Genomic DNA, 23,233 nt, shown 5'->3' with positions numbered 1-23,233 from the left:
GCATTCCCATCTGCTGCACCACAGGGACATGAGCTGGTGGCCCAGGGACTGAATGGTTTTCCCTGCCGGTCATGCTCCTGGGCACCTATCACCCTGGGTCCATGGGGTGCTGAGCGGGGTGCGGGAGGGCTCTGCGCAGGGCTGGACTGGCCGTTCCTGACACCTAGTGGCAATAACCTGATGAACGGGGAAGTCCTCCACAGCCAGCCCCAGCTGAGGCCGGAGTGCTGTGCGGCTGCTGCCAGGTCCTCAGAGCTGGTTTGGCAGCCTGAAGTCCACGCGTCCGGGCACCTGGATGCCTTGGGAGATCTGGGCTGTGGTGCTTTTCAACAGGCAACCTCCAAATTCTGTTTTAAAAGCCTGCTGTACCAGCCCCTGTCTCCCTTTGATAGCAATAAACTATAGACTTTGTCTATAAGAACAAAAGATAAAAAACCAAGCAAAACTAAAACAAAACCCTTGTGCCTTTGCCTTGTGAAGCAGGTGGGCTGCGAGGTTTTGCAAGAAGCTTATTTTCAGACATGCACTTTACTGTCTCTCTGCTTTTTGGCACTAGCTGAAATTCCTCCATGGTTGGTGCATGTGTGGAAGGAGATCAGCCCTGCCTAGGGAGCTGGAAATCCATGTCAAGTGGAGGGGACAGGAGGAGGGTATGCTGTGGCAGTGGCTGCTAGTGAAGTGTGATACGGGAACAGTAACACATCAGCTCTGCCCCAAGCATTGCAGCCCCTGGAGGGAGGAGGGAATTAGGTATTGAGGTGCAAAGTGATTTGATTAATTTTGCCCAGCAAATCCCCAGCACAAGTCTCAGGCTGTCCCCCGTCCTCTCAACTACACTTCTGGTCCTTGGATGAACTCCTTGCTGTGGGTCCTCCCAGCAGCCTGAGCCGCGCTGAGGAAGCTGAGAGCAGGCGCTGAAGCTCTGCTGTTATGGTTTCTTCCCTTCCACTCTTGCAGGAGCGAATCCAGGCAGATGAAGTGATCGCGATGTTGGACCAGGAGCATCTAGGACCCAGTGAAATGAATATCAACCCAAAGGACGAGCTATGAACTAGGCCAAAGACTTTTTCTATTAAATATTTATTTAATATTGTTAATCTTATTAGAACCCTTCTATTTTTGTACAGAGCCACTGTATAAATTAACAGGTTAATATGATTGTGGAGTTTCAGGAGTGCCTCTTCTGTGTTTAGCACAGCTCTTGCTGGGACCCCTCATCTCTGTGCCAGCATCTCCTGCTGGGATTGACTATGCCTACGCCTCTGGGATTCCCTGTGCTTCCCCAGCATGTCTCAGGACTTATTCAGGCCCACTGTACCCCCTTGGAGAACCCCTTTTTTTCTTCCTCAGCCAGAAATAGCTGCTTCTCTTTAGCCTCTGCTAGAGAAATGTCTCAGGTGTGATAATGGACCAGTCTCCCTGCCCCTGCTAAGTGCTGGCTGAAGAACCAGGCAGCGCTGCCCTGGTGAAAACTGGAGCACAAGTCAAGTTATTTCCATCTCAAAATCCTTCACCATTTGAAATATGCCTTTTACAGAAAAAAAACAAAGCAAAACCCAGGTCCTAGCAAAATGCATCTCTCTCTGTAGCTATGCAAAGCTGGTGTTTGAGTATTAATTCTGAGCAGAGCTTCCAGAAATCACCTGCTGGGCAGGGGCATGAGCTGTGCACAAGAAGGGGTTTGATTTGCAGCTGACGCTGGTGAAATAGGGTCTGTCACTCATGTGCAGTCCCTGCTCTTGCTAGTGGCCTGGGATGCATGAAAGAAGCTGCTTCACACCGCATCCTTTGAGCTTCCAGCCCAGTGCTGCTGCTGGTAAAACCCAAGGTTAAAAGTAATCGTTTCCAGGTCCGTGTTGGAAAGCAGCTGAAAGGCTCAGTGATGCTATGGTGCCATGTTGTTGGATGATCACGGTGCGGCTTTGTACTCCAGATGTCCTGGCTGCATCCTCCCGTCCTGACAGTGCAGAAGCAGCAGATGTTCATGGTGTGGTAGCATCTATTTGCTCAGGAGTATGTCTGACCCAGTCTGAGGGTTTTGCATTGAAAGTACATGTTGCTTATCACAAGAGTTTACTACAGCAGTAACTACTGGTAAGCTAGTAAATCATCCCTCTACCACCATTAAATTAACTCCTATGCATGGGACCAGAGCAGCCCCTACCTCAATCAGAACGAGCACTGAAGTCACAGAGTTGCCCACATCCCAGACATAAGAACAGCTTTTATTTTGACCCAACAGCTGCTTCTGCTGCTAGAAAGCAGTTCTTAAAAGGCAGGTTGCAGCAATCTTTACTGTTGAATTTACTGCAAGGCTGCTGTCTCTCCAGCAGTGCAGGGATCTTGGCTGGAGTTTGCATCCCGGAGCAGCTTTGCTCAGCTCCCTGCTGCATCGGCACTTTCTCAGTCCTTCTCTGCTCCCTTCTGCCAGCTTTGGCATTCCCAGGACTTAAAATCTGCAATAGGGAATTGTCATTTCTCTTTGTTCATGCAGCTTGTGCCTACCCAAATCTTCCAGGCTCAGCAGCACCCTCTTCTCATCCAGTCACTGGCTGCAAAGGCCATAGACAAGGATGGTCCTTCTGCAGAGACCTCCTCAAAAGCTGGTCCTGGGCAAGATAAAGGGAAACTCAGTGCATCTGGAAAAACAAATGCCCAGACTGTGAAGGGGGCACCATTACCACCTAGAAAATGATGGAAGGGCCCTTTGCTGCACATCCTCCAATGTCAGATCTGCAGGGGAGAAAGCTCTGAGTGTTTCTGAGCCACCAGCGTGGCTTGTTTCTTTGAGGGTATCATCTCCCTTCCTCATAGAGTGTTGAAAAGATTCATCGTGTTGGCTCCTCAAGGAACTGCCCACAGTTTACCCTGCAGAGACCCTTCCTTGCTTAAATGCCTCCCCTGTAAATGCTTAACCCCTCTTTTTTTAAAATAGCCAGAGGGAAAAGGTGGAGGGAAGAAGGGAAGGGCAGCTGGAGAGCTGAAACGCAGGTTGTGTTGTCCCCCATCTGCACCACGCTATTGCATCCAAGGCTTGACTCCTACATGCTGCACCTTCAGCCTGAGTTTGTGCGGCCACCCCCCAACAGCCACATCTGCCTGAGCGCATCCTGCAGAGCTGCCCCTCCGAGCAGCTCGGTGCAGCCCCTGCCCTCCTGGGGCTGCAGGGATCCCACCAGCTGGTCCTCCTGCGGGGAGGCAGGGCGGGCTGCTGCTGGTCGTCTTTTGTTTGCTGCTGTGGTGGTTAGCCAGAGCTGTGTCTAAATCCAGGGGAAATAAACTAAACACAACATCTGGGCCTGTCTTTGTCTTTCTTTTGCCAAGTATTAGAAGGGGAGACTGGGGAGGGGGGTATGAGTTTTGTCTCACGATGGTGTCTCTCCTTTTGGGGTTTCCTGCCCCAGTCCCTAGAGCACATTGCACACGTTCCCCGTGCTGGAGGAGCGTCAGAGACACTGGTGTGGACAGGATTAAGCGAAGTTGTGTGTGTGCATTTGCCTGCCTGTCCATCTCCTTTGCTCTGCATCCAGCTGCCTAATAACTTATGTACCATTGGCACACTTCAGGCAATTTGGAGAGCAGGAGGAGGGTGTCGTAGCCCCTGTGCAATGCTGGGCTGTGCAGCAGGCTGGGGAGCAAAGCGGGGCACTGGCCGGCTCCTGGTGAAACAACAGCTTTGGTGGAGCACGGTGGAGCAGCCTCAAAAGGATGCAACATTTCAGGACTCAATTGCAAGCACAAACCCCAAATCCCCAAGAAGGGGAAAGACTCCGGGCTGCCTGGGCCGTGCCGCTCACCACGCTGCTCTGCCGCTGAGACCTGCCTGTGGTCTGTGCCAGGCTGAAGCCAGGAAACAGGAATGCAGTGAGTCAAAGGCACTTCTTTTCCTGTTTGTTTGTTTTTCCAGCTCTCTGCTCTGGCAAAGTCTAGCTCAGAAGTGGATTTGTATTTCTGCTGCAACAGCAGAGGTGGTTGCCAAGTTTATTGGCACACTGTAGCCTTGCAGGACCAAGTGGCAGAGCTGTTTGGGACATGCACCACAATGTAGGCTTTTGGGTCTCTTGTATCCGAGTGGGATGGGTTGCCACCAAGGTGACTTGGCCTCCAAGAAATGAATTTTAACTCTTAGATTTGATGTAGGGGCCTAGTATCTGCCAGAGCTGTCATGGTCACATCCAGACTGCCTGCAGGGCACCCGCATCCTTGGAAAAAGAAAGCTAACAACAAAAACCAAATTATACACTCCTCCTTGGTCAAATATGCCCCAGGGACAACCTGGTGCACTAACATTTTTGCTTCCTGCTACCTTGGCTCATGTTGGTTATTCCCCTCTTGCCCTACCAGTCTGGTAATTGCTTCCCAAAGCCCCTACATGAAGCAGCTCCCCAAGGAGGCAGTGCCTGAAGTTACGCCACTGAGAATAAAGATGATGTGCATTTCAGAGCAAGCTTCATGGCTCCTAGGCCAGCTCTGAGTTCCTCTAGCTAAGGCTTGGCCACCGAAGGGAACGACAACCTACTTACATGTTGGCCATTTGTTATACGTGCCCCAGTTCTATCACCGGCAATGGGAGTGGTTTGGAGATGGAGATGCTTGAACCATGTCTTAGTTCTGTGTTAACTCTGCCATGCCCCTCCTAAAACTAATAATATATGCAGGGTGGTTGATTTATGACATAAATCAACATAAATCATAAATCAACAGAGTTGATTTATGACAGTCAATGAGAAAAAAAGAAAACAACTCATAAAGGAAACGTAATAGAATTAAAAAGTATTTAAAACAACAACTGAAGTGGCCATGTGTATGTGCACGCTTGGGTGCAGCCGTTGGCTCCGAAGTGAAGCCCTGCGCGGTGTTACTCAATGGCAGGGGATCTTTACTAGCAAGGAGCTTTGTTTTTGTTTTGACATTCAAGTGGAACCAAGCCAAGTTTGCTCACCCCTTTGCACAAAGTTGCTGCTAAGGGTTGCGGGGGGCTGCAGGCGCCCTGTCTGTGCCACAGGCACGCCTTCAGCAACAAGGAGTCAGTAATGTTTCAGGAAAAAGTACAGATGAAATGGATGCCTTCATTAAGGAGATGACTCATTGCACTTCGCAATCAGGGATATGGCAGCAGAGTGTGCAGAGCTGGTGCCAGCGAGGGCACCGAGGTGTGGGGAGCAGTGGCTAGCAGGGGTCATGGTAGCCCAACAAGGCACCCGATGCCTTGTGCAGAGGGTACAGGCATGGGAAACACCTTGTACAAGCAAAGAACCACCAACAGGGCCAGCAGAAAGTCTGAGGCTGAGCCCCTTTGGTCTGTAAATGCTTTACTGCAAATGGCTGCTGGAAGTTTCCCTCCAGCCAAAAGCTCATCCCTGAAACCTCACCTGAAAATAAGACTTGCAGGTATTTACAAATTCCTGAATCCTCAGGCAAGGCTGAAATACCTAAAGCTCTTTATGTCCAGTGGCTACAGAGTCTAATAAAACCTGGGCATGTCCACAGGCATTAGTCTGCGAGACTTTTTGAGGTGTTAATTTTAAGCAACTGAACCTCACCAATATTGCTGTGGAGGTTTATGGCCATGTGGTCAAGTCAGTCTCCAGCAGCTCCACTGGATGATGACTAATCCCCATGGATTCCAAGCTGGGGCATGATAAGCTTATAAAATGTGGTCTATTTGGACCTTTTGTATCTCCCCTTTATTTCCCAGGAGCTAGACTGACAGCCCCAAATACAGCAGCTTTGATGACCCTTGGAGACCCAGCAACAAGCCCTGCAAGCAGCCAGCCTGGCTGAAGACCCTCTTCTGCTGCCACTCCATCCCACCCTGCAGCTGCATCCCTCTTGCCATCTCCCCACCCTGCTGCTCAGTCTCTGCCCTGGTGATGGACAATTTGGGTGGCACCATCCCTGCCAGCTGCTGCACATGAAGTTGGCCAGTCCTTGTGCAAGGGTCTCCCCACCTTGGAGGCAGCTGCTGCTGCTGGTCGTGGGTGGGAGCAGAGCCTGGACTGGTTTGTCAGCTTTGCATTACCGCTGCTGGCTGCCTGCAAGCTGCAGTAGTTTGGCCAGGGAAAGATGTGAGCAGAGGAAGGAGACGGAGTTTGCACTGAGCAGTGCTCAGCCCGCCTGGTTAAACTTGGGCAGAGCCAAGCTGAGCGCTCACAGGCATGCGAACATCTTCCCATGAAAACCTGTCATTAAAAAAAAAAAAAAAAAAGGTTATTTCCTCCTGTCCACACCCTTGCCCAACCCGGGGGAAAAAAAGAACAAAACAGCTGGCTCTAATAGTGCTGGCAGTGAGATAAAAATGGGCTAGACCTGCTTTGGGGAAGAACTATATTAAAAAAGGAAAGAAACATGCATATCTTTTGTTTCCGCAACTGGTCCTACACCCACACCCCACCAGAAGAGCCACCTTTTCCTGCAGGAAATGTTGCTGCTTGTCTGTGCATCAGGGTACGACCCTGCCCGGGTCCCACGACGTTGTGCTCTTCCCCAGGTGTGGATGGGCGCATATATATGTGTGCTTCTCCTCCCACCACCCCATTTACACAGCGGGCACCCAAACCCAGCGTATAAGGTGCCTTGGTGCCAGCGACAGCACCAGCACCCCAGAACCATCAGAGTGCAGCCATGCACGAGGCCAGATCCTGCACCACTATTCACCCCAGGCACAGCCCTGCCTTCACTTTGGGCTGGGGGGCCCACATGGACGGGTGCAATAGATGCCACTGAGAACAGCAGGGCCCCCCATATCGTCCCGGAGCACAGCGTAGTGTGCATGGGTCACTCGTCTGTCCCCAGAGCACATACCGCACCAACAAACTGCTGTCTCCACAGGTCTAGTGGATGCCACAGCCAGCCCAGCATTGCTTTTATCTTGTTTTAAACACATGGTGAAAGCTGGCACCAAGTTTGTTTCCTTCTCATTTAGCAAAACTTTGTTACGGAAAAAAAAAAAATCATAAATGTCAACATGTCCCAACCCCCTGGCCACCATCCAACCCTGCCAAAAATAAGTCCAGCACACCACAGGAACTTGAGAAAGCAAGACAGGCAACTCAGAGAGCTGCCTGGCCACCCTCACCTTGTTTCTGGGGCAAGGCAGAGTGCTGGTGAGCCGCAGGGGAGCGGGGTTCAACCTCAGTCCGGCTGGGCAGCAGCGGGCACCGTGCGAGGCCACGGCAGCAGAGCACGGGTGCAGGCAACTGCAGTGCGTGCCGTGGCAGGAGCAGGCAACGCGAGGGCCCTGTGGGCAAACGAAGCAAGGCTGGCGAGTGGACACGCTTGGCAAAGGAGCAAGTCAGCTAATGATCATTTCCAGGGGTGGTTTGGATAATAAGAATGGCAGTTCTGGTAGGTATTTCCTGAGGTTGAGCAGGGCAGGGCAGGGGGAATTAATATGAGCTCAGTTTAGCTTCTACCCCTCCTTTATTTGTAATGAGATTAACAGCAGAGATGGTAGTGGCACCGTCAGTCTGCTGCCGCGATGGGGTGAGCTGATAAGCAGCTTCCGCACCGCCTTGCATGTGAGCCCAATGGCTTCGGCACACGGGGAAGAACACCCCTTGTATCACACAGGGCTTTTTTGCCGTGGCCTTAGGGTGGCTTCGCTCCCAAGTTCAGGGGAAACGCGTTGCATTGGACTGGCCCAGCTGCTGCCAGCAGTGCCAGGAGTGTGGCTGACCTTCCAGGGCAGCCCAGCATCACCACCCCTTCCTTGCAGCGCGTCTGCACCCGACGCCGGCTGAAAGCGCCGGGCTAAAGGCTGGTCCCTGCTTTGTCAGTGAGAAATGAGGCCACCGCTTGCCGCCAATGTGTTTTGGGCAGCTCCAGTGCAAGAAATGAAACCGGTTGGTTTGACTGCAATGAGGCAGAAGCTGGAAAGAAGCGTGAATGCCCTGCAAGGCACCTCCCAGCTGCTCACAGTGCTTTAACTGGACTGTAGCAAAGGTGGAGAAGAAACTCTTTTATGAGCCCCCTCATAGAGAGGAGAATGTGGACCCCCCTGACACATTCTGGAAGGAGCTTTGTCCCGCCTGTGAATGGCCTGTTCATGGCAAACCTAGAGCCTGCTCTGAGTGTACGTAGCTCTAGCAGCGGAGTTTTGGCTGGAAAACCACTGAAACAAAAGCCCTGTATTTTAAAAGCTTCATACTAGTTGCAGTAACCAGACACGCATGGGCCAAGTGTGCCTGTCCAGGGCAGGGGCCCCAGCTGCTGTGGGGCATCTTAGCACCAGGCTCATCCCTGCAGGGCTCTCTGCAGCAGCTGGGCACAGCCGAGGTGATGCCCAAGCCTGACATTCCCTTCACCACGTTGTTAGTCACTGGCTGCATCACCCCATACCAGGATGCCCACGAAAACCATCTGTGGTGACATGCATTTCTGCATGAAGCCCTTCTCATGGAGCCCCATCAACGTGTGCCCATGGCCCAGGGATGGCCAAGCATCATGGGGGGCAGCTGCCCAGTCCTGGGGGGATGGCGGGGGGCGGGCCCCACCACTGCACTGGCAAAAAACAACCCACCAGCATCTTAAAACCAGTTTCCTGCCCCCAGGCACCTGGGGGTTGTTTGTTCATCTCCTTTCGTTTCGACACCTCATGTGAGAGGCTGGGAGCTGGCATTCACTGCTCTGGTGGTGCCAGCTCTGAAATTGTTTTATTTGATTTGCCGGCCAAATTGGGTGGATGGGTGGAGGCTGAATTTTCCCCTTTATTTTTGTTTTCAAAAAACCCTTCTGGCCCTGGGTGAGGCAGAAGGAGCTGAGTAGTTTCACGTCTATCTTCTCTGTGACAGCACCTGCCTACAGCGGCGGGGCCACAGCCTGGCTCCTCTGAGCAGAGGAGCTGCGTGCGGGGGGACGGCCTCGCTGGCCGGGTGGGCAAAGCCCTCAGCCACCTCACACAGCATTTTTTTAATTTATCCCCTAGCTCAAACACACTGGAAACAGCACTAGTGCAAGCCCATCCTTCCTTGCTCTGTGCAACGGGTCAAAGGAAAATGAAGCCTTTAATATGGGCAGCCTGTGGCATTGGGAGAGGATGAAGCAGACTGTGAGCTCCTGGCCAGTCTAGGAGTGATCACCAAAAATCCTGGCCTCATTGCCCGGCCTCATTTCACACAGCTGCAGGAAAGGGGTTTGTCACCAAAGGTCCCCAGGGAAAGCCCTGAGCTGTGTGCGGTTGACACCCTGAGGTGCTCTGAGCAAACACTTTCAGAATAACCGTTCCCACATCAAAACGTGGCCCCGTCAGCGACTCTTAGGGATGGGACAAAGTATACATGGACTTTCTCCCAAGCCTGGCGGTGCCCTGTGCTTCCCCAGGTGACTCACCCAGCCCTCACAGCACCTCCGCAAGCAAAGCAGCCCAGGAGGGGTTTTTCCCATCTCACTCATGGCTATGAAGAGAAGGATGTTCACATGCATCTTCCAAAAGCTCAGCCATGAGCAACCGATGTGCCGTGCTCTCCTGCGCCCAGCAAACTGCCAGGTCCACCCTACCAGACACAAGCCCACAGTGCTGCCACCAGGCTTTCCTGGCAGCTTGGGCTTGCCCACCCCCCTGGAGCTACCTGAGACACCATGGGGAAAGTAAACGTACTCGCACCAAACCCAGGCGCTGTGAGGAGTGAGAAAGCCTGGCTGATGAGCGCACACCCTGCCCCACTCAGCCGGCACCATGCACGTTCCTCCCTGTTTGCTTGAACATCTGCACCGGGAACATCTGCTGTGGCACTGACCCAGCAGCTGTGACCCACACCCTTCCAGTGCCCTGCAAGCAGCCTGACCAAGGGGTCTGCGTGGCTGAGAGCTGCTGGCACGCCTGCCCGCCCCTCTCTCGGCTGCTGGGACCGATCGCGGTGGCTGGAGCAGCTAGCATCGCTGCTTGGGGGGAATCAGGCCAAATCTACAAATTGCATTTGCTCTGGGAGTGTAACGAATCTTTAGTGGTTCCCCTTGAGGTAGAAGATGCTACATCCTTTTTCCCCTTTCAGACTAATTACACTGAAACAAAAGGTGAGGTACGCCATACCAGGAACGTTACCAAGCCTTTGAGTCCTCCACCCAGCAGGATTAGGTGGGAGCTCTGGATGGCATGAATACAGATGCCGGCAGCCGGCCTCCCGCTCCTCTTGCTCAACCGCTGGCGCCACCAGACAAAAGATAACAAACATGCCTCCTGCTCTCGTGATGGGCCTCGCAGCAAAAGAACATTTCCAGGTCAGAAGCTCCTGCTGGGTAGCCCACGCTCCAGGCTATGCAGAAGAGCTGCCGTCCCTCAGCACCTCTTTGCCCCAGCTGTGAACACCACATAGCACCAGCACGCAGGGGAGACCCAAGTGCTGCACACCCCAGGCACTGCCTTGGGGTCTCCCCTGCCGCCTTCAAACTGCATCTCACTTCCAGCACTTCCACTCTTCCCAAGGGATGACATGGCTGCTGATTTCTCCAAAATACCTTCTAGTTTTCAGGAAAACCCAACAGGACTCTTTCCTTTCCCCTCCCTCAGCAGCTCTGCAAGTCATTAGTCACCATGCTGCCAGGCCATGCTAGTCTGAAGGCAGCTCTGCCCTGCAGACACACTCAGCATCAACAGGGATAAGTGTACCAGAGGGGTTCTCCTGTTCTGCCCTGCGAGGGGGAAAAGGGCAGGGTGCTACCTGGGAACAGGCCAGCTCTGGGAGCATCACCCAGACCTTCTCCCTCCCTGTCCTGCCTGTCCACCCTGGTCAGCACTGCTCTTCTTTCATTTGCAATAGGGATGCTCACAACCAGTTAAAGCAGTATGAATGGGAAGAAAACCAGGCTTAGGAAATTTGCCCATATTAGTATAGATGTCCATCTTGGGCACCCTCTTCTGCAGCTTCACTGGGTTTGATTTGGCTGTCTCAACTAGCTGAGAGCCTCCTCAACGGTATTTCACATGCCCTGGCCTAACCAGGCATGCAAAGGTTAACCAGTGAGCTCCTTGGGCCCAGCATCCCTTCACTTCAAATGGAGCAGAAGGAAGGCTCTATTCTGTTCCTCCTGAAGATGTGAAAAAGAGTCAAGTGCTGCAGTTTGTGCTCCATGTCTTCCCAGCCAGACTCTCTGGTGGGCTTTATCTCCCGTGAAATGCCACAGTAACCCTGTGCTGCTTCCTGGCCATGGGGACACCACTACAAAAACAACAGAAAAAAATTAAAAATCAAATTTCAGTCAGCTTTCTGTGCTCCTGAGACTTCTCCAGACAGCAGCCGGTCACAGCCTGTGTGGGACACAGAGTGCCTTCACCTTCACCTCCTCACCTGCCATCTTCAGCTGGCTTCTGGTGTTCCTGGCAGGGCTTTCAGTCATGTCCAATTTTCTCACCTCCGAGACAAGGCTGAAATAATCTGAGACAGCTGCTGCCCATGGCCTGACAGTAATGTACTTGCCTTAATGGTTACTTGCTAATATTTTACCCTTGGGTGAAATGATAAGGTTCAGGGCCAGGTGGAACACGTTCAGCCATCCCTTCTTTGGGGCAAGCTGAGTCACTGCTGTTACAGTTGTGCAAATCGAGTTTGTGTGTGGTTTTGGTGCATGTGTTTTTACCATGAGCCCTTAACCTTCAATGCACAGCACGACCCCGCCTGCTGATAGCTCCTAAACGCTAGCTTCCTTCTGTTCAAGTCGCTAATTAAGCACCAATAAAGGCCATAATATAAACTATAATAGAAGTAACTGCCCTGCTACCCATAGCACTTAAAGCTGGAAGAAAACTTTCCTATTGGGAGAGCAAAGCGTGGGGTCTGTGTCTTCCAGGTATCACCCTCAGTGGCAGGCAGGCACTGCCACAGGCTGCTCCTCTAGAAGAAGGGAGCCTTGCTCAGGATTTTCAAAGCATGTTGTGGGTTTGGGGCTCAGGCCAGAGCCTAAACGCCAGAAGGGAGGGGACTGGCTCACACGCGCCAGCGCTCAGAGCTGGGTATTTGCTCAGCGTGCAGAGCTCTGCATCAGCCTTCAGAGGGCCAAAAACTGCCCTGGGGAAGGGTGCTGGACTCTGCTCTGGGGCTGGGCTTCTTACACGTCGGCACTGCAGCACCTGCTAGGTACCTTGCCTTGTGCTGGAGGTGACCCGTTGTAGGAGACCAGTACACCGATGACCTTGACTTAATAAACACATCTCTGAACTAAGATCATGAGCGAGGGGCCAAGAGGAAAAAAGGGAAACAAGGAACGCAGAAGAAGGAACAAAAGAACGTAGAAGAAGGAACAACAAGATAACTATAAGCCAATGAAATGTTGCGTGATAAAAGTTACAGAGCCAATTAGATGGACAGAATAAGCGCGTGCATTGCGCGTGCTTCGCGTGAACCGGTCGGGATAAGTATAAAAAGAGTGCTGTCAGGTAAATAAAGGTCTCTCCCCCTACCATCAGCACCGGAGTCCGTGTCTCATTCCCTTCAACCCGTTACTTCTTGTTTCTGTGGAAAATACCTCCATGAAAACACTCATGTTCACCTCCAGGTTGGCAGCTCTCTCCAGGTTCAGCATGGGCTGCTTGACCGTGTCCTTGGAATAAGAAATCCATGCACTTCTCTCGCATTTCGCCATGGTGCATGGCTAATTTGATGCAATTGTGTAGCCACCCACGCCTATAATTAATCAAAGAGTTTTTCACACAGCACTGTGCAATATTTTGTTTCCTAACATCCCTCCTATAGACTATTAGGATCTGTTGTAACATTTCTTACCCAATTCCAGCACTGAGGGCTACGCAGCCAAGAAGATGGATCACGTGTAGAAATCTTCAGCATTGTCTCCAGAGGTGATTTCCAAGGAATCAGAAGCTGAATCAAAATTAATCAAAATTAATCAGAGGCTCACAGATGGATTCAGGAAAACAAAACAAAACTAAAAAAGAACCAGCCAATAAACAAAAACAACCTCAGGAAGAAAATAGGAAAAAGTCAGCAGATTCACTGAGGGTGCCGTTTAGGAAGCTCAGAAAAAACTGGAGGAAATCAGAGGCTCTCCTAGAAAACACCTTGCCAGAGTTCATTGCTCCAGGACAGCCTTCAGACCTGCTCCTGTCCAGCTTCATGTTGCAGCTGCTGATGGGGGGAAGGAAAGTGCAGGTAAAGACTGGAGATAGCCAAGTAAGACAGTGCTTGGAAATGCTCAGACTGAATGCTGAATAACTGAAAAGAAACACCTGACAAATGCTTGTCCACACCTGAGGGAAGAGCACCCAGCTCACACCTTTGTGTGCAAATGAGCGGTTTGGGCACTCTTCCTTCTGGTCTCCCTGCAGGCCATGGCCACCACAGCCAAGAAAGCCGGGCTGGGACCTGGAGGCCAGGGTAGGGGTGAGCAATGGGGGCACCCGGGTGCTGAGCAGAGACCCTGCGTGGGCAGAGCGTGGCCCTGCAGCCCAGATCCCGCACAAGCGCTGCCTATGGCTGCCAGCACAGCATTCTCCTCCCCACCTCCCAGCCGAGGGGGGTGCCACCCTCTCCAGCTCCCCAGCTTCTCCTTGGGAGCTGCAGCCTCTCTCCACGGCACAGCCCTGAACTGCGGCGGGTGCCTGCCCAGTGCTGGGGGCTGCTCTCACGTTTGGCCTCCCCTGGGGCAGAACCGCATGTGGGCCAAACGAGCGGGGCAAGCTTTTACAGCATGCACCAGCAAACTGAGCCGGAGCCAGCTCACGGCCTTCGAGCCAAAAGCCTGTGGGGAGCCCCGGGGGAGAGCCCCCCGCTGCGCACAGCACCCCGCGGAGCCGCGCAGGTGCACAGTGGGGTGCTGGGTGCTGCAGGCGGGTTGGCCTGGCAGGGTGCCGGGCTCCCCACCCAGACTGGCTGAGCTGGCTGCTGCGGCAGCGTGGGAGCCCGGAGCCGGCCGCTGGTGCTCCAGCCAGGTGCTGCTGTGGGAGTTCCTGGCTGCGGCGTGTGCTCCCTGCAAAATACCTGGTGGTATTTTCTCAGCTGGAGGAAGAGATGTGTATCGCTCTGGCAGGGAGGACTTTTGCAGCCAAGGCTCTGTGTGTGTGCGTGGAGGGAAGGTGGAGCACCTCTCGTGCCCTCAGGCAGGGCACGCATGGCACTGGGAGCCTGAGGTGCTGCTGCACGACGGCCATGGCTGCAGGGTGTTGCAGCACGGGGTAACCATGCAGGGCTGCTTGCCTCCAATGCGCCTCCAACCAGCCTCCTGGGGTGGGTAGGCTCTGGCTCTGGAGATGTCTCTGGGCAGAGGTTCACCAACCGAGGGCACAGCTTCAGGCTTTTTCCACCCAAGAGCTGCCTGCGGTGAGAGCAGTCATCTCTCCCGGTTTGGCAGGTGATGGTTTTTGGTCTTCGTCTTCTGAATTTCTCATTTGTGCTGGTGTTGGTTGGCATGGGCACAACACTGGGGATTCCCTGGGTGCACAGCAAAGGGCAGGAGAGCAGCAGCTTTCCCAAGAGGCAGCTACGGTAAAAGTTGCTCTGAAACACCAATAGGTCGCTTGCTTATTCCATCCATGCAAAATAAACAAACAAGAGTTGCTGCTGCAGCTCTTGCATGTGGTATGGAGGAGAAAGGTGTTGAAAAAGGCAGTTTTATAAAACTCATGCCCGCTCTGTGAGCACAGCAGCCGTTTGGGGGGCCGAGGGGCGCACACAGGCTCAGTAATTCGGCTTGCACCTGCCTGCGGCGGGGAACACGGGACCGCAACGGCGGCAGGAGGAGGGCTGGGCACCGTGAGCCTTCATCCGCCCCGGCCCCGCCAGGCCAGCCACAGCCACCGGGAGCTGCAGCAAGTCCCTGCACCCCTATTCCATAGTGCCGGCGGCAGAGCACCCCGGTGCCCAGAGCAGGGCCGCGCCCGCAGCGGGTCCCGCTAGAGGGCAGTGGCTCCCCGGGCAGCGCGGCCGCCGCCCGCCCGGCCCGGCCCGGCCCGGCCCGGCCCGGCCCGGCTCGGCTCGGCTCGGCTCGGCTCGGCTCGGCTCGGCTCGGCTCGGCTCGGCTCGGCTGCGCACCACCGCTGCCCTCCTTACTTTTATAATTTTTTCTTTTTGATGAAGACAGCATTACAAATCCCTTGACAGAGGAACCAGCGCGGGTGGGAGATGATATACTCGGACGCGCCTTGGCTTCAGTGCAGCCAGATCGCCCGTTGTCTTAATTTTTTTTTTTTTTATGCCAGATTGGATTTGTACTCTTTTCTTTTCTTTTCTTTTCTTTTCTTTTCTTTTCTTTTCTTTTCTTTTCTTTTCTTTTCTTTTCTTTTCTTTTCTTTTCTTTTCTTTTCTTTCCTTTTCTTTCCTTTTCTTTTCTTTTCTTTTTTCTTTTTTTTCTCTTTTCTTTTCTTTTCTTTTCTTTTTTCTTCACTAATTTCGAGAGTGCTGGCAGTTAAAACAGAAGAGTAACAGCACTATCTCTTCTCCAGTTCTGCCGTTTATTTTGTTTCAGTTTTTCCCTTTTTCTCCTCAGACCCTGCACCAGTTTCTTTGCCACACGCAGAGCCCTGCAGCCAGTTACTTGCCGCTGGACTACACATGGCTGTGCCATGAAAGCGTCTCTCACAGTGCAGTCCCAAGCTTTAGGAACTCGGCAAAGCTGAATGCACGGACAGAGCCATCCTGCTTAATATTAACAAACAAGCTTAGTCTTCCCTTGGCCTTGATGCAGGCAATAATGAGACCACATCTTCCCAGGCATGATTCAGAGTGGGAAGCTAATATGCTCTGAATGGCTCCCCAGGGACTTTCTTGCCACTGATGATGCAGGGAGCCTAATCTCCTACCCTAGGCAGTTGGGAGAGACAATGTAAGCATCTCCCTTGCATGCTGTAATGGTTGGTATCAGCCCAGCTGCCTGTGAGTAATTGCTGAGCATGCCAGAAGGCACCCACCTCCTGTTGGAGCATGTATCCCCATCGTCCGGGGAAGTGGCACAGCCAAAAAAGCCACTGGCTGCTGTGCTCGTGTTATCACTGCATGCAAAGGGCACTGCACGCAAAGGGCACTGCACTGCAATGGCAGTGAGAAAATCAGCGGAATGCTGCATGGAGACCCTCACCAAACACTGAAGCTTAGAGCTATCAGGTTGAAATCCAGCTGCCCGTGGGCCTGTGTCTGATGTTGCTGTGGGAGCGGAGCGAGGCGTGGCACTGCTGTGACTGCAGCCACCAAGGCAGAAGAAACATGCTGGGCACAAGCAACGTCCTCAGGTGTGGTTAGGACCCTTCAGCCTTTGGCTTCAATGCTGCAGGCACACGGTCACGGCACTGTCCCTGGAGATGCCCCTCAGTGCTTGCTTGTACCCTGAGGCTGCAGCTACAGCACCCCTGTCCCACCCCAAATCCTGCGTCTCCTGCCCCCCCCCCCCCGCCCCCCATAGCCTTTCCTTTACTCACCAGCACCAGTGGTCCCAGGCATCTAGCTCACTTCATGAAGGCAGAGCTGATGTTTCCTAAGAACAAAACACGTGACGCTGTAGGATTGTTTACAAGGAAGTCAAAGCATTTTAACAAAACCAGCTGATCCCCTCCCCCCCACCCCAAAAAGGCCTTAGACCAGTTTGAGCCAAGGAAGCAGACGGCCACGCTCAGCCAGCAGCAGGGCATGGCTGCGATGGGCAGCCCTGCAACATCCACAGGCAGGCGGAGGGGGCTGCAGAGGGGCTCCAACTCCTTACTGAATGAAAAGCACCTACTAATAGAAATACACACACACACAAACCCAAACCCACCTGTTTCCACGGCGCTGATGTTAAGGCCTTGTGCTGAAGGGATGGTATATACAGTTGGGAGGGGATGGGCAGGTAAGGAAAAGGGGCCAGTCCATGGGGCCCAGATCAGAAGAGCAAAGCTGTAGCAAAGGACTACTGCCACATACCTTTGAGTAAAATTTTGGCTCCTTAAGCCTAGGGAAGCAAACTGGGAGAAAGATGCAGCCAGTCCTTGCCAACAGAGCACAAATTTTAGCTTCTTTCCAGTTTATTTGACCTTCATGGCCAGCGTATGAAACATTAACAATAAGACTCCAAAACTCTAGCCTCTACTCTTTGCCATATGCTCAGGAAGATGATTCCCTGCTGTCACGGGTTGCAGAGAGCCAAAACATCTCAGGATCCAGAAACCACCAGCTCGAGCCTGGCAGCCAGACGAGGCTGTTTGCCAAACCTGCGTGGCGAAGGCTCGGCATCAGCACAGCCCATGCCCAGGTGGCCACACTCCATGTCTGGGTAGTGGCCATGCACTGCCACCCCACAGAGAAGAATATGCAGGGGACCTTTCAGGGCTAAAGCCCTGGCCTGGTGCAGCTCCTCTCACTAACCTTCACGCAGCAGTTTGTATAAGCTACACATTTCATAGCTCCACAAATCAGAAGGCCAAAGAGCCCAAGCTCCTGCTTGGTGCTAAGGCTGAGCTGCCCACAGGGTTTTCCCGCTGAGAAACAACTTGCAAAGAGGCAGAGTGGGAGACCAGGTCCTGCAATCCTCCCACTGCAGTGCAGGTGGCCACTTTGCTGTCAGGAAGGCAGGGGTTTCTGCTAAGCCACACAGGACAGGAAGAACGTGATGAGCAAGACACCCTTCACAGGCTCCACTCGGATGTTTGCCAAGTTTTGTTGTGTCCGGATAAGTTTCATTCCAGGAGACTTCTAGCTTCAGCACACTTAAAAAACAGCATAGAAGGGCATGCACGTCTTCAGATGTCCACCCAGGCTTGCAAAACACAGCTGGAAGCTTGTGATGGATCCCTGCCCTGAAAACTTCATGCCTGCATATGAAGCATCCCCATATCCAAAGACAAAATTCCAACGAGTACGGGTGGAGGGCAAAAGGGAGAGTGCCAGCTTGGGATTCCTCAGCACTGAAACCCTTGCTGCAACCTAAGCAATGCAGAAGTTCCTACTCCAGCAGTGGATCACAGCATTCAGCAATTGCAACCATCAGCAAACGTATTTCAAGCCGACCTAGTTAATGGAACTGAAATCTTATTGTACCTGATCCAGTTTTCTCATCTAGAGGCAAGGAGTCCATCAGCTGAAACAGCAAGTTCTTGCAGCTGTTGTAGTAGCACTTCTCTCTTTTGAGGGCAACATACGAGTTTTTAACACCACATTCAAGCAATCCCTGTCTGCCAGAGCATAACCAGGGGTCTGGTGCCTCTGGATATTGATATCCAGAAACAACTGCTTTTCTAATCCTTCGGCAAAAGGGAAAAGAAACAGCGACCAGAACCAAAGAAATCAGGCAGGCCTTCCCTACCGTAATGGTAAATGTGAAACTATTTACCATTTACCAAGGGAATCCATGGCCTTTTCTTCTTCTGAGATCTTTGTGGGGGTTTTTTTGGACTGTCCCCATTCCCGAGCATCCTCCCTCAACCATAACCCAGGAAAACTGTAAGAAACAGACACACGTGGGGCCCCACAAAGAAACCACTCATGGAGCTGGGCTGTTAATGTGGTGGTCCATGGACAGACTGAAGCCACTGGCGGATGAAGGCCACTCCATCACTTTTAGGACAGCCACCCTGCTGGCTCTGAGTTGCTGCTCTTTCCAATCCTTGAAAGAGGAATTGATATGCAGAGGAAAAGGAGAAGGCTTTGATAGGAGAGAGGATGCATGGGGTGATGCACGAAGCCTTTGGTGTAAGCTAAATAAGGAGGACAAACCTCCCCAAGCTCCGAGGGGGATGGCGGAGATGGCTGTGCAGGGCTATTCACAAGCGTGGAGGAAGGAAAGGGCAGCGCTGACCCTGCCTGCTCAAAGCACACGTTCCTTCCTCCCGACCAGGGCACACAGCCGTGGCAGCTCCATTGTGTTTGAGCAGGATGTTGAACACCGGGCACTACCCCGTGCCCTGCTCAGAAACAGAATAAAGAAACCTGATGAAAGGGCAAAAAAGAGCCATGCACATGATGCAAAAGCCAGAAGACTTCACAGTTCAGCAAGAGGTTTACAGGGGCTGACTCATTTGATCTGCCAGAAAGAAGGCAGATGGGTGTGTGATGGCACCTGATAACACACCCTTGTGCCATGGATGGTATGGGGGTTAGAAAGCTGCACGTGGGCAAAGGTGCCCCTAAGCCCCGGCTGCTCAGAGGAGGAAGCAGCAGCAAAGTCTCCTGCTCATTTCTGAGATGGCGCACAGGCAAGAAAAAAAGCTGTTTGGGAATTCAGTGTCATTTTCAGTTTGGCTTTTATTTTCATTGACTTCAACAACAAGGTGTTCCAAAACACACACAGATCTCGGTGCAGGCAACACTGTCATTACTACAAGCATCAGTAGATTCTCAGCTCAATTAACCCATAGGCTTTGATGTATCAAAACAAAACAAAAAAATCACAGCTCTACAGGGGAGGGTAAAAGCTACAGCAGTTCAAACTTACTTGAAGATTCCAGTTATACAGAAGTGGGCTCCACAGTGGTATACAGTAGAAAGAAGGTTTTCACAGCATATATTTTAATCATTAGTGATGCAGCAGAAAAGCTCCATCTCACTGCTGAGTTGAAAAGCAGATACTGAAGTTCTTGCACCCAGACTCTGGGCACAGCATTAACTGCATTAACCTTTACAGTCAGAAGCTTCCTAGTTCCTAAAATGACGGTATTTTTGCATCAATATTTTTACAATACTGAAGCAGCTCAGAAGGATTACACAATGGAGATGCAACACCTTGGAGGTGAGACCTAATTAGGCACAACCTAATTCACCTCCAGGAATTTGCAAAGTACCTGCACTAACACTTGCCCCACACTAACACTGCCCCACTGAATTAATTCTTGCATCAAGTCAAGAGCAGGATGACTCGCTTCTTTTGTAGCGTATAGAAAAAAAAGACAGACATAGTAAGTTTTCACACTGAGCATGTTAAATACTTTGAAATCTAGGACGCTGCTCTTTGAAGTGTTACAAAATAAAATGATAAAACAGGCTTTCAGTACCTGCCCCCTCCCCCCTCAACTGCAAAGTAACACAGGAATCTCAGTATGAAAAATACAAATATATTTGTCCAGTGATGAGTCATTTGTTACAAGGTCTACTGTAAGCGATCTGCATAAAAATAATAATTAAAAAAAAAAAACAGAAAAAACAAACATTTTATTGTGGTTCTGTCAGACCCGGTATCCCAAGAAGAAATAAAAATTGGCATGTTATGCTGTAGGAAACAAAAATTACACATACAAAAAAATATTTATATACACACACTTTACAGGGTAACCATCTTGCATTACTATTTAGAGCTATCCAAAATAGGCTTGCACAGTTACCGAAAGGCAGTCTTTGAATGCAATATAGACCTGGCACAATAGACAGATGGAGGAGGATGCTAACAATATCTGACTTAAATGAAATACATGGCACACAGCAGGGACCCGAAAACAGCCACTGCATTGAAACAAGATTATTTGGTTGGAGAAAGGTAGGATGACACGTCATTTAAGCTGCTTTTTTCATTTTTCCCCAACCAAAAAAAGGCAGGCTTACTGTTAAGAGCAAGCCAACTTGAAAGCAGCTGTGCTGAGCCGAGCTCCTCAGTTTAGGTTTGATTTGTATATGTTAGAGTCTCACTACCTTGGCCAATCTAAATGTGAAAACATGCACTCTGTTCAGTTACTTGTTCACAGGATCACTGGCAGTCAGAGGAAATGCCTCAGAGCACAGCTGCTGTAGAACCAATAAAGAAAAAAACACAGAAAAATCAATTTCTCATGTAAACATGACATTTTGCAGTAGCAACACTCATATTACCAGGAACTGGTCCTTGTTCCAAGGCAGTTGGAAATTTCTTTCTTTTTTTAGTCTCCACTTCTAGTTGCTCATCACTTAGTCTATAGTCACCAGCAACAAACCACAACAGGCTCCAGCCTATTACAGATATATCTAAAGACGGTTCTACTTTACTTGGCAGGAAACCAACCTAGTATGGTCTAAATAAAAGATTGTCTGGGTTTAGGATAGCTGAAGCCCTACAAATCAGTGTGCAGCTCTCAGTTGGTCCTCTGTTCAACTGGAGGCTAGGCAGGCAAATCCTTATGCTAAACTAACCAGGCTGCGTATGTAGCAAAGCCTAATTTTCTAGCTTAAATGTCAGTAGTAGTACAGGATGGCTAAAGGCTGGGTGGGGGACAGACGTCAGGAGTGGCCCATGGCTGTATTTGCATTTATATCCTGAAACAAGCAAACCAGGACATACGCATGAATGTAAATTCAAAACAAGAAGAGACAGCAGGTTTGGGTTTTCCCAGAGAAGGTGAGGGTCAAGGAGAAAGTGGATTGCAGGTGGCTGTAAGTGCTGGCCTGCCCAGCAAAGTGCATGTGCTGTCTCCGCTGGAGAATATTACACACGAACAGAGCACTTAGCTCTGGGGGAAGAGGCTGTTTAAGTGCGACGTTCAGCTGACTGATTCCCATTTATTTTTCGGATGAACTGCCAGTGCAGGGTTTGGTGGCCTTGGGTTTTTTGCATTTGGTTTTGGGGTTGGGGTTTGGGTGGTTTTTTGGTTTGGTTTTTTTTTTTTTTTTGGCTTTTTTAAAATTTATTTTAACCTTCCTGCTTTTCAAAGCGGGATCGCTGGTTGAGAGAGACAAGTTTGCAGGTCAGGATGCCCACAAGATGTGTGAGGATTCAAAAGTCAAGAAAAGAAGCCCTCTCCCCAAAAGAAAACATGAAACAAGAACAACGCCTTCTCGAGAAGGTCAACGGCTTTCAAGGAAATACCACCCGCCTTCCCCCTTTGCTCAGCTCTTCCCCTTGCAAGAGCTGGGGTGGAGGTCGCGGTCCAGGAGCATGACCTAGACAGCATCAAGAGCATAACTAGCATGAGTGAGCAAGAAGGCTCCCTCCGCCCTTCGTCCAGGGGTGCAGTACCAAGCAGAAGGAAGACAAATGAAGGGCTGAGCAGTTTGTGGCCGAGGCGGGGTGGAGCAGGGTCCGTGAAGCTCACTCCCCTTCCTCCTTGATGCGTTGCTGTTTGTTGCGACGGGCATCCATGTCGAAGTTGAAGTCGTTCCACTCGTCACGGGGCGGGAAGGAAATGGTCTGCCGGAGCGTGAAGCGGACCGCGTCGATGACCCGCTCCCCCCGGGTTTCGCTGGAGCCCACGCTGACGGTGGAAGCGCCGCTGGGGGTGCGCAGGAGGTGGGGAGGGGAGGAGAAGTCATGGAGCTGCCGGTGGTCCAGGATGCCCTTCCAGATGGCATGGCGGAACTGCTCCGGGATCTTGAGGCTCACCAGATCCTGCAAGACAAGGTGGAGGGCTTAACAGGGCAATCCCTGGGCAAGCTGGGCTCCGGGAGTAGAAGCAGCCTCTGGGCCACCCTGCAAATGCTTATTAACCAACAAAGCTGCTAAAATCCAGGTGGCCGTGATGCACTGTAGAAGACAAACCACTAATCCTGAAGGTGGTGGTTCACTTCTGAACAAGCATGCGTAGCCATGAGGCAGCAAGGACTAGTGACACAAGGTCCGTTTTGAAGTTACACAAAACACACATTCATGCATAAGATATGGTGACCTAAAGCTAGATGTTTAACAGGACTGCAAGGCCTCCAAGACCACCTCAGGGACATCTGCTGGTTGTCTATGGTGGGGGATGCTGCGCTGCAAAAGTTCAATGGCTTTGAAAACTTCTGTGTTTATTTCAAAGCCTGTAAAAGGATTTTAGAATTCAAGTCGAGCTCCAATATTCGAAACTCTGGGTCTGACTCTGTAGGAACTGCCTTAATTACTTGACCATAACCAAAATTTAAGAACAGACACATAACCTTAGAGAACTTGGACTTCAAGGCCCCACCATCTCTGGTGCAGTACCTGAGGGTAGCATTACCTAAACTCTGGGAAATGTGATATCAGCTTCTGAAAAAATTAGCAACCAGCTTTGGTTAATTTGGGTCAGCTTTTCTAATTAGAGCAGCAGCAGAAGGAAGGCAGCCCACGCTAGGAAGCAAAAGCACCACGGCCTTGCAAAGTCTCAGGGCAAAAAAAACGGGACGGCCAGCTCTGAGGAGAGCATGGCTCAGGAGAGGAAGCAGCAACCCTACAGCAAAAGCCATGCAAGACAAAAAACCAGCTGGGCTGAGATGCCAGTGGCAAGGGAAGATCATTAGGTAAGGCCAGAAAACAGAAGCAGGGAGGGAGAAATGCAGACCACTTCTGGACAGCCTACTTGTCTGCAGGCGAGTGAGGCGTTTCAGAGTGGTGTAAACTGAAACCAAGCCTTGCAGAATTAACAGGAGCGTGGGCTGGGGCCACTTCGGGGGCTAAAACGCACAGT

The 23,233-nt window shown here is 51.5% G+C and overlaps 3 protein-coding genes across 4 annotated transcripts in view; 1 reads left to right on the top strand and 2 right to left on the bottom strand.

Moving 5' to 3' along the window:
* P3H2 (prolyl 3-hydroxylase 2) overlaps nt 1–2,904 on the top strand; it is a 76,028-nt gene extending 73,124 nt beyond the window's left edge. For both annotated transcript variants that reach the window (XM_075507136.1, XM_075507137.1), the window contains exon 15: nt 958–2,904. In XM_075507136.1, the coding sequence (XP_075363251.1) occupies nt 958–1,050 (93 nt within the window). In that variant the 3' untranslated portion in view covers nt 1,051–2,904. The remainder of the gene's footprint in view (nt 1–957) is intronic.
* Nucleotides 1–23,233, bottom strand: part of LPP (LIM domain containing preferred translocation partner in lipoma) — an 826,113-nt gene that overhangs the window by 132,490 nt on the left and 670,390 nt on the right. The window lies entirely within an intron of this gene.
* Nucleotides 19,137–23,233, bottom strand: part of TP63 (tumor protein p63) — a 109,522-nt gene continuing 105,425 nt past the window's right edge. The window contains exon 14 of the mRNA XM_075507124.1: nt 19,137–22,197. Coding sequence (XP_075363239.1) covers nt 21,901–22,197 — 297 coding nt within the window. The 3' untranslated portion in view covers nt 19,137–21,900. The remainder of the gene's footprint in view (nt 22,198–23,233) is intronic.

This window comes from Mycteria americana, chromosome 7 (assembly GCF_035582795.1).
Source record: "Mycteria americana isolate JAX WOST 10 ecotype Jacksonville Zoo and Gardens chromosome 7, USCA_MyAme_1.0, whole genome shotgun sequence".
NCBI classification, from domain to species: Eukaryota; Metazoa; Chordata; class Aves; order Ciconiiformes; family Ciconiidae; genus Mycteria; species Mycteria americana.
Note: the sequence above shows the minus strand (reverse complement) of the source record. Positions and strands in the feature narration are given on the sequence as shown.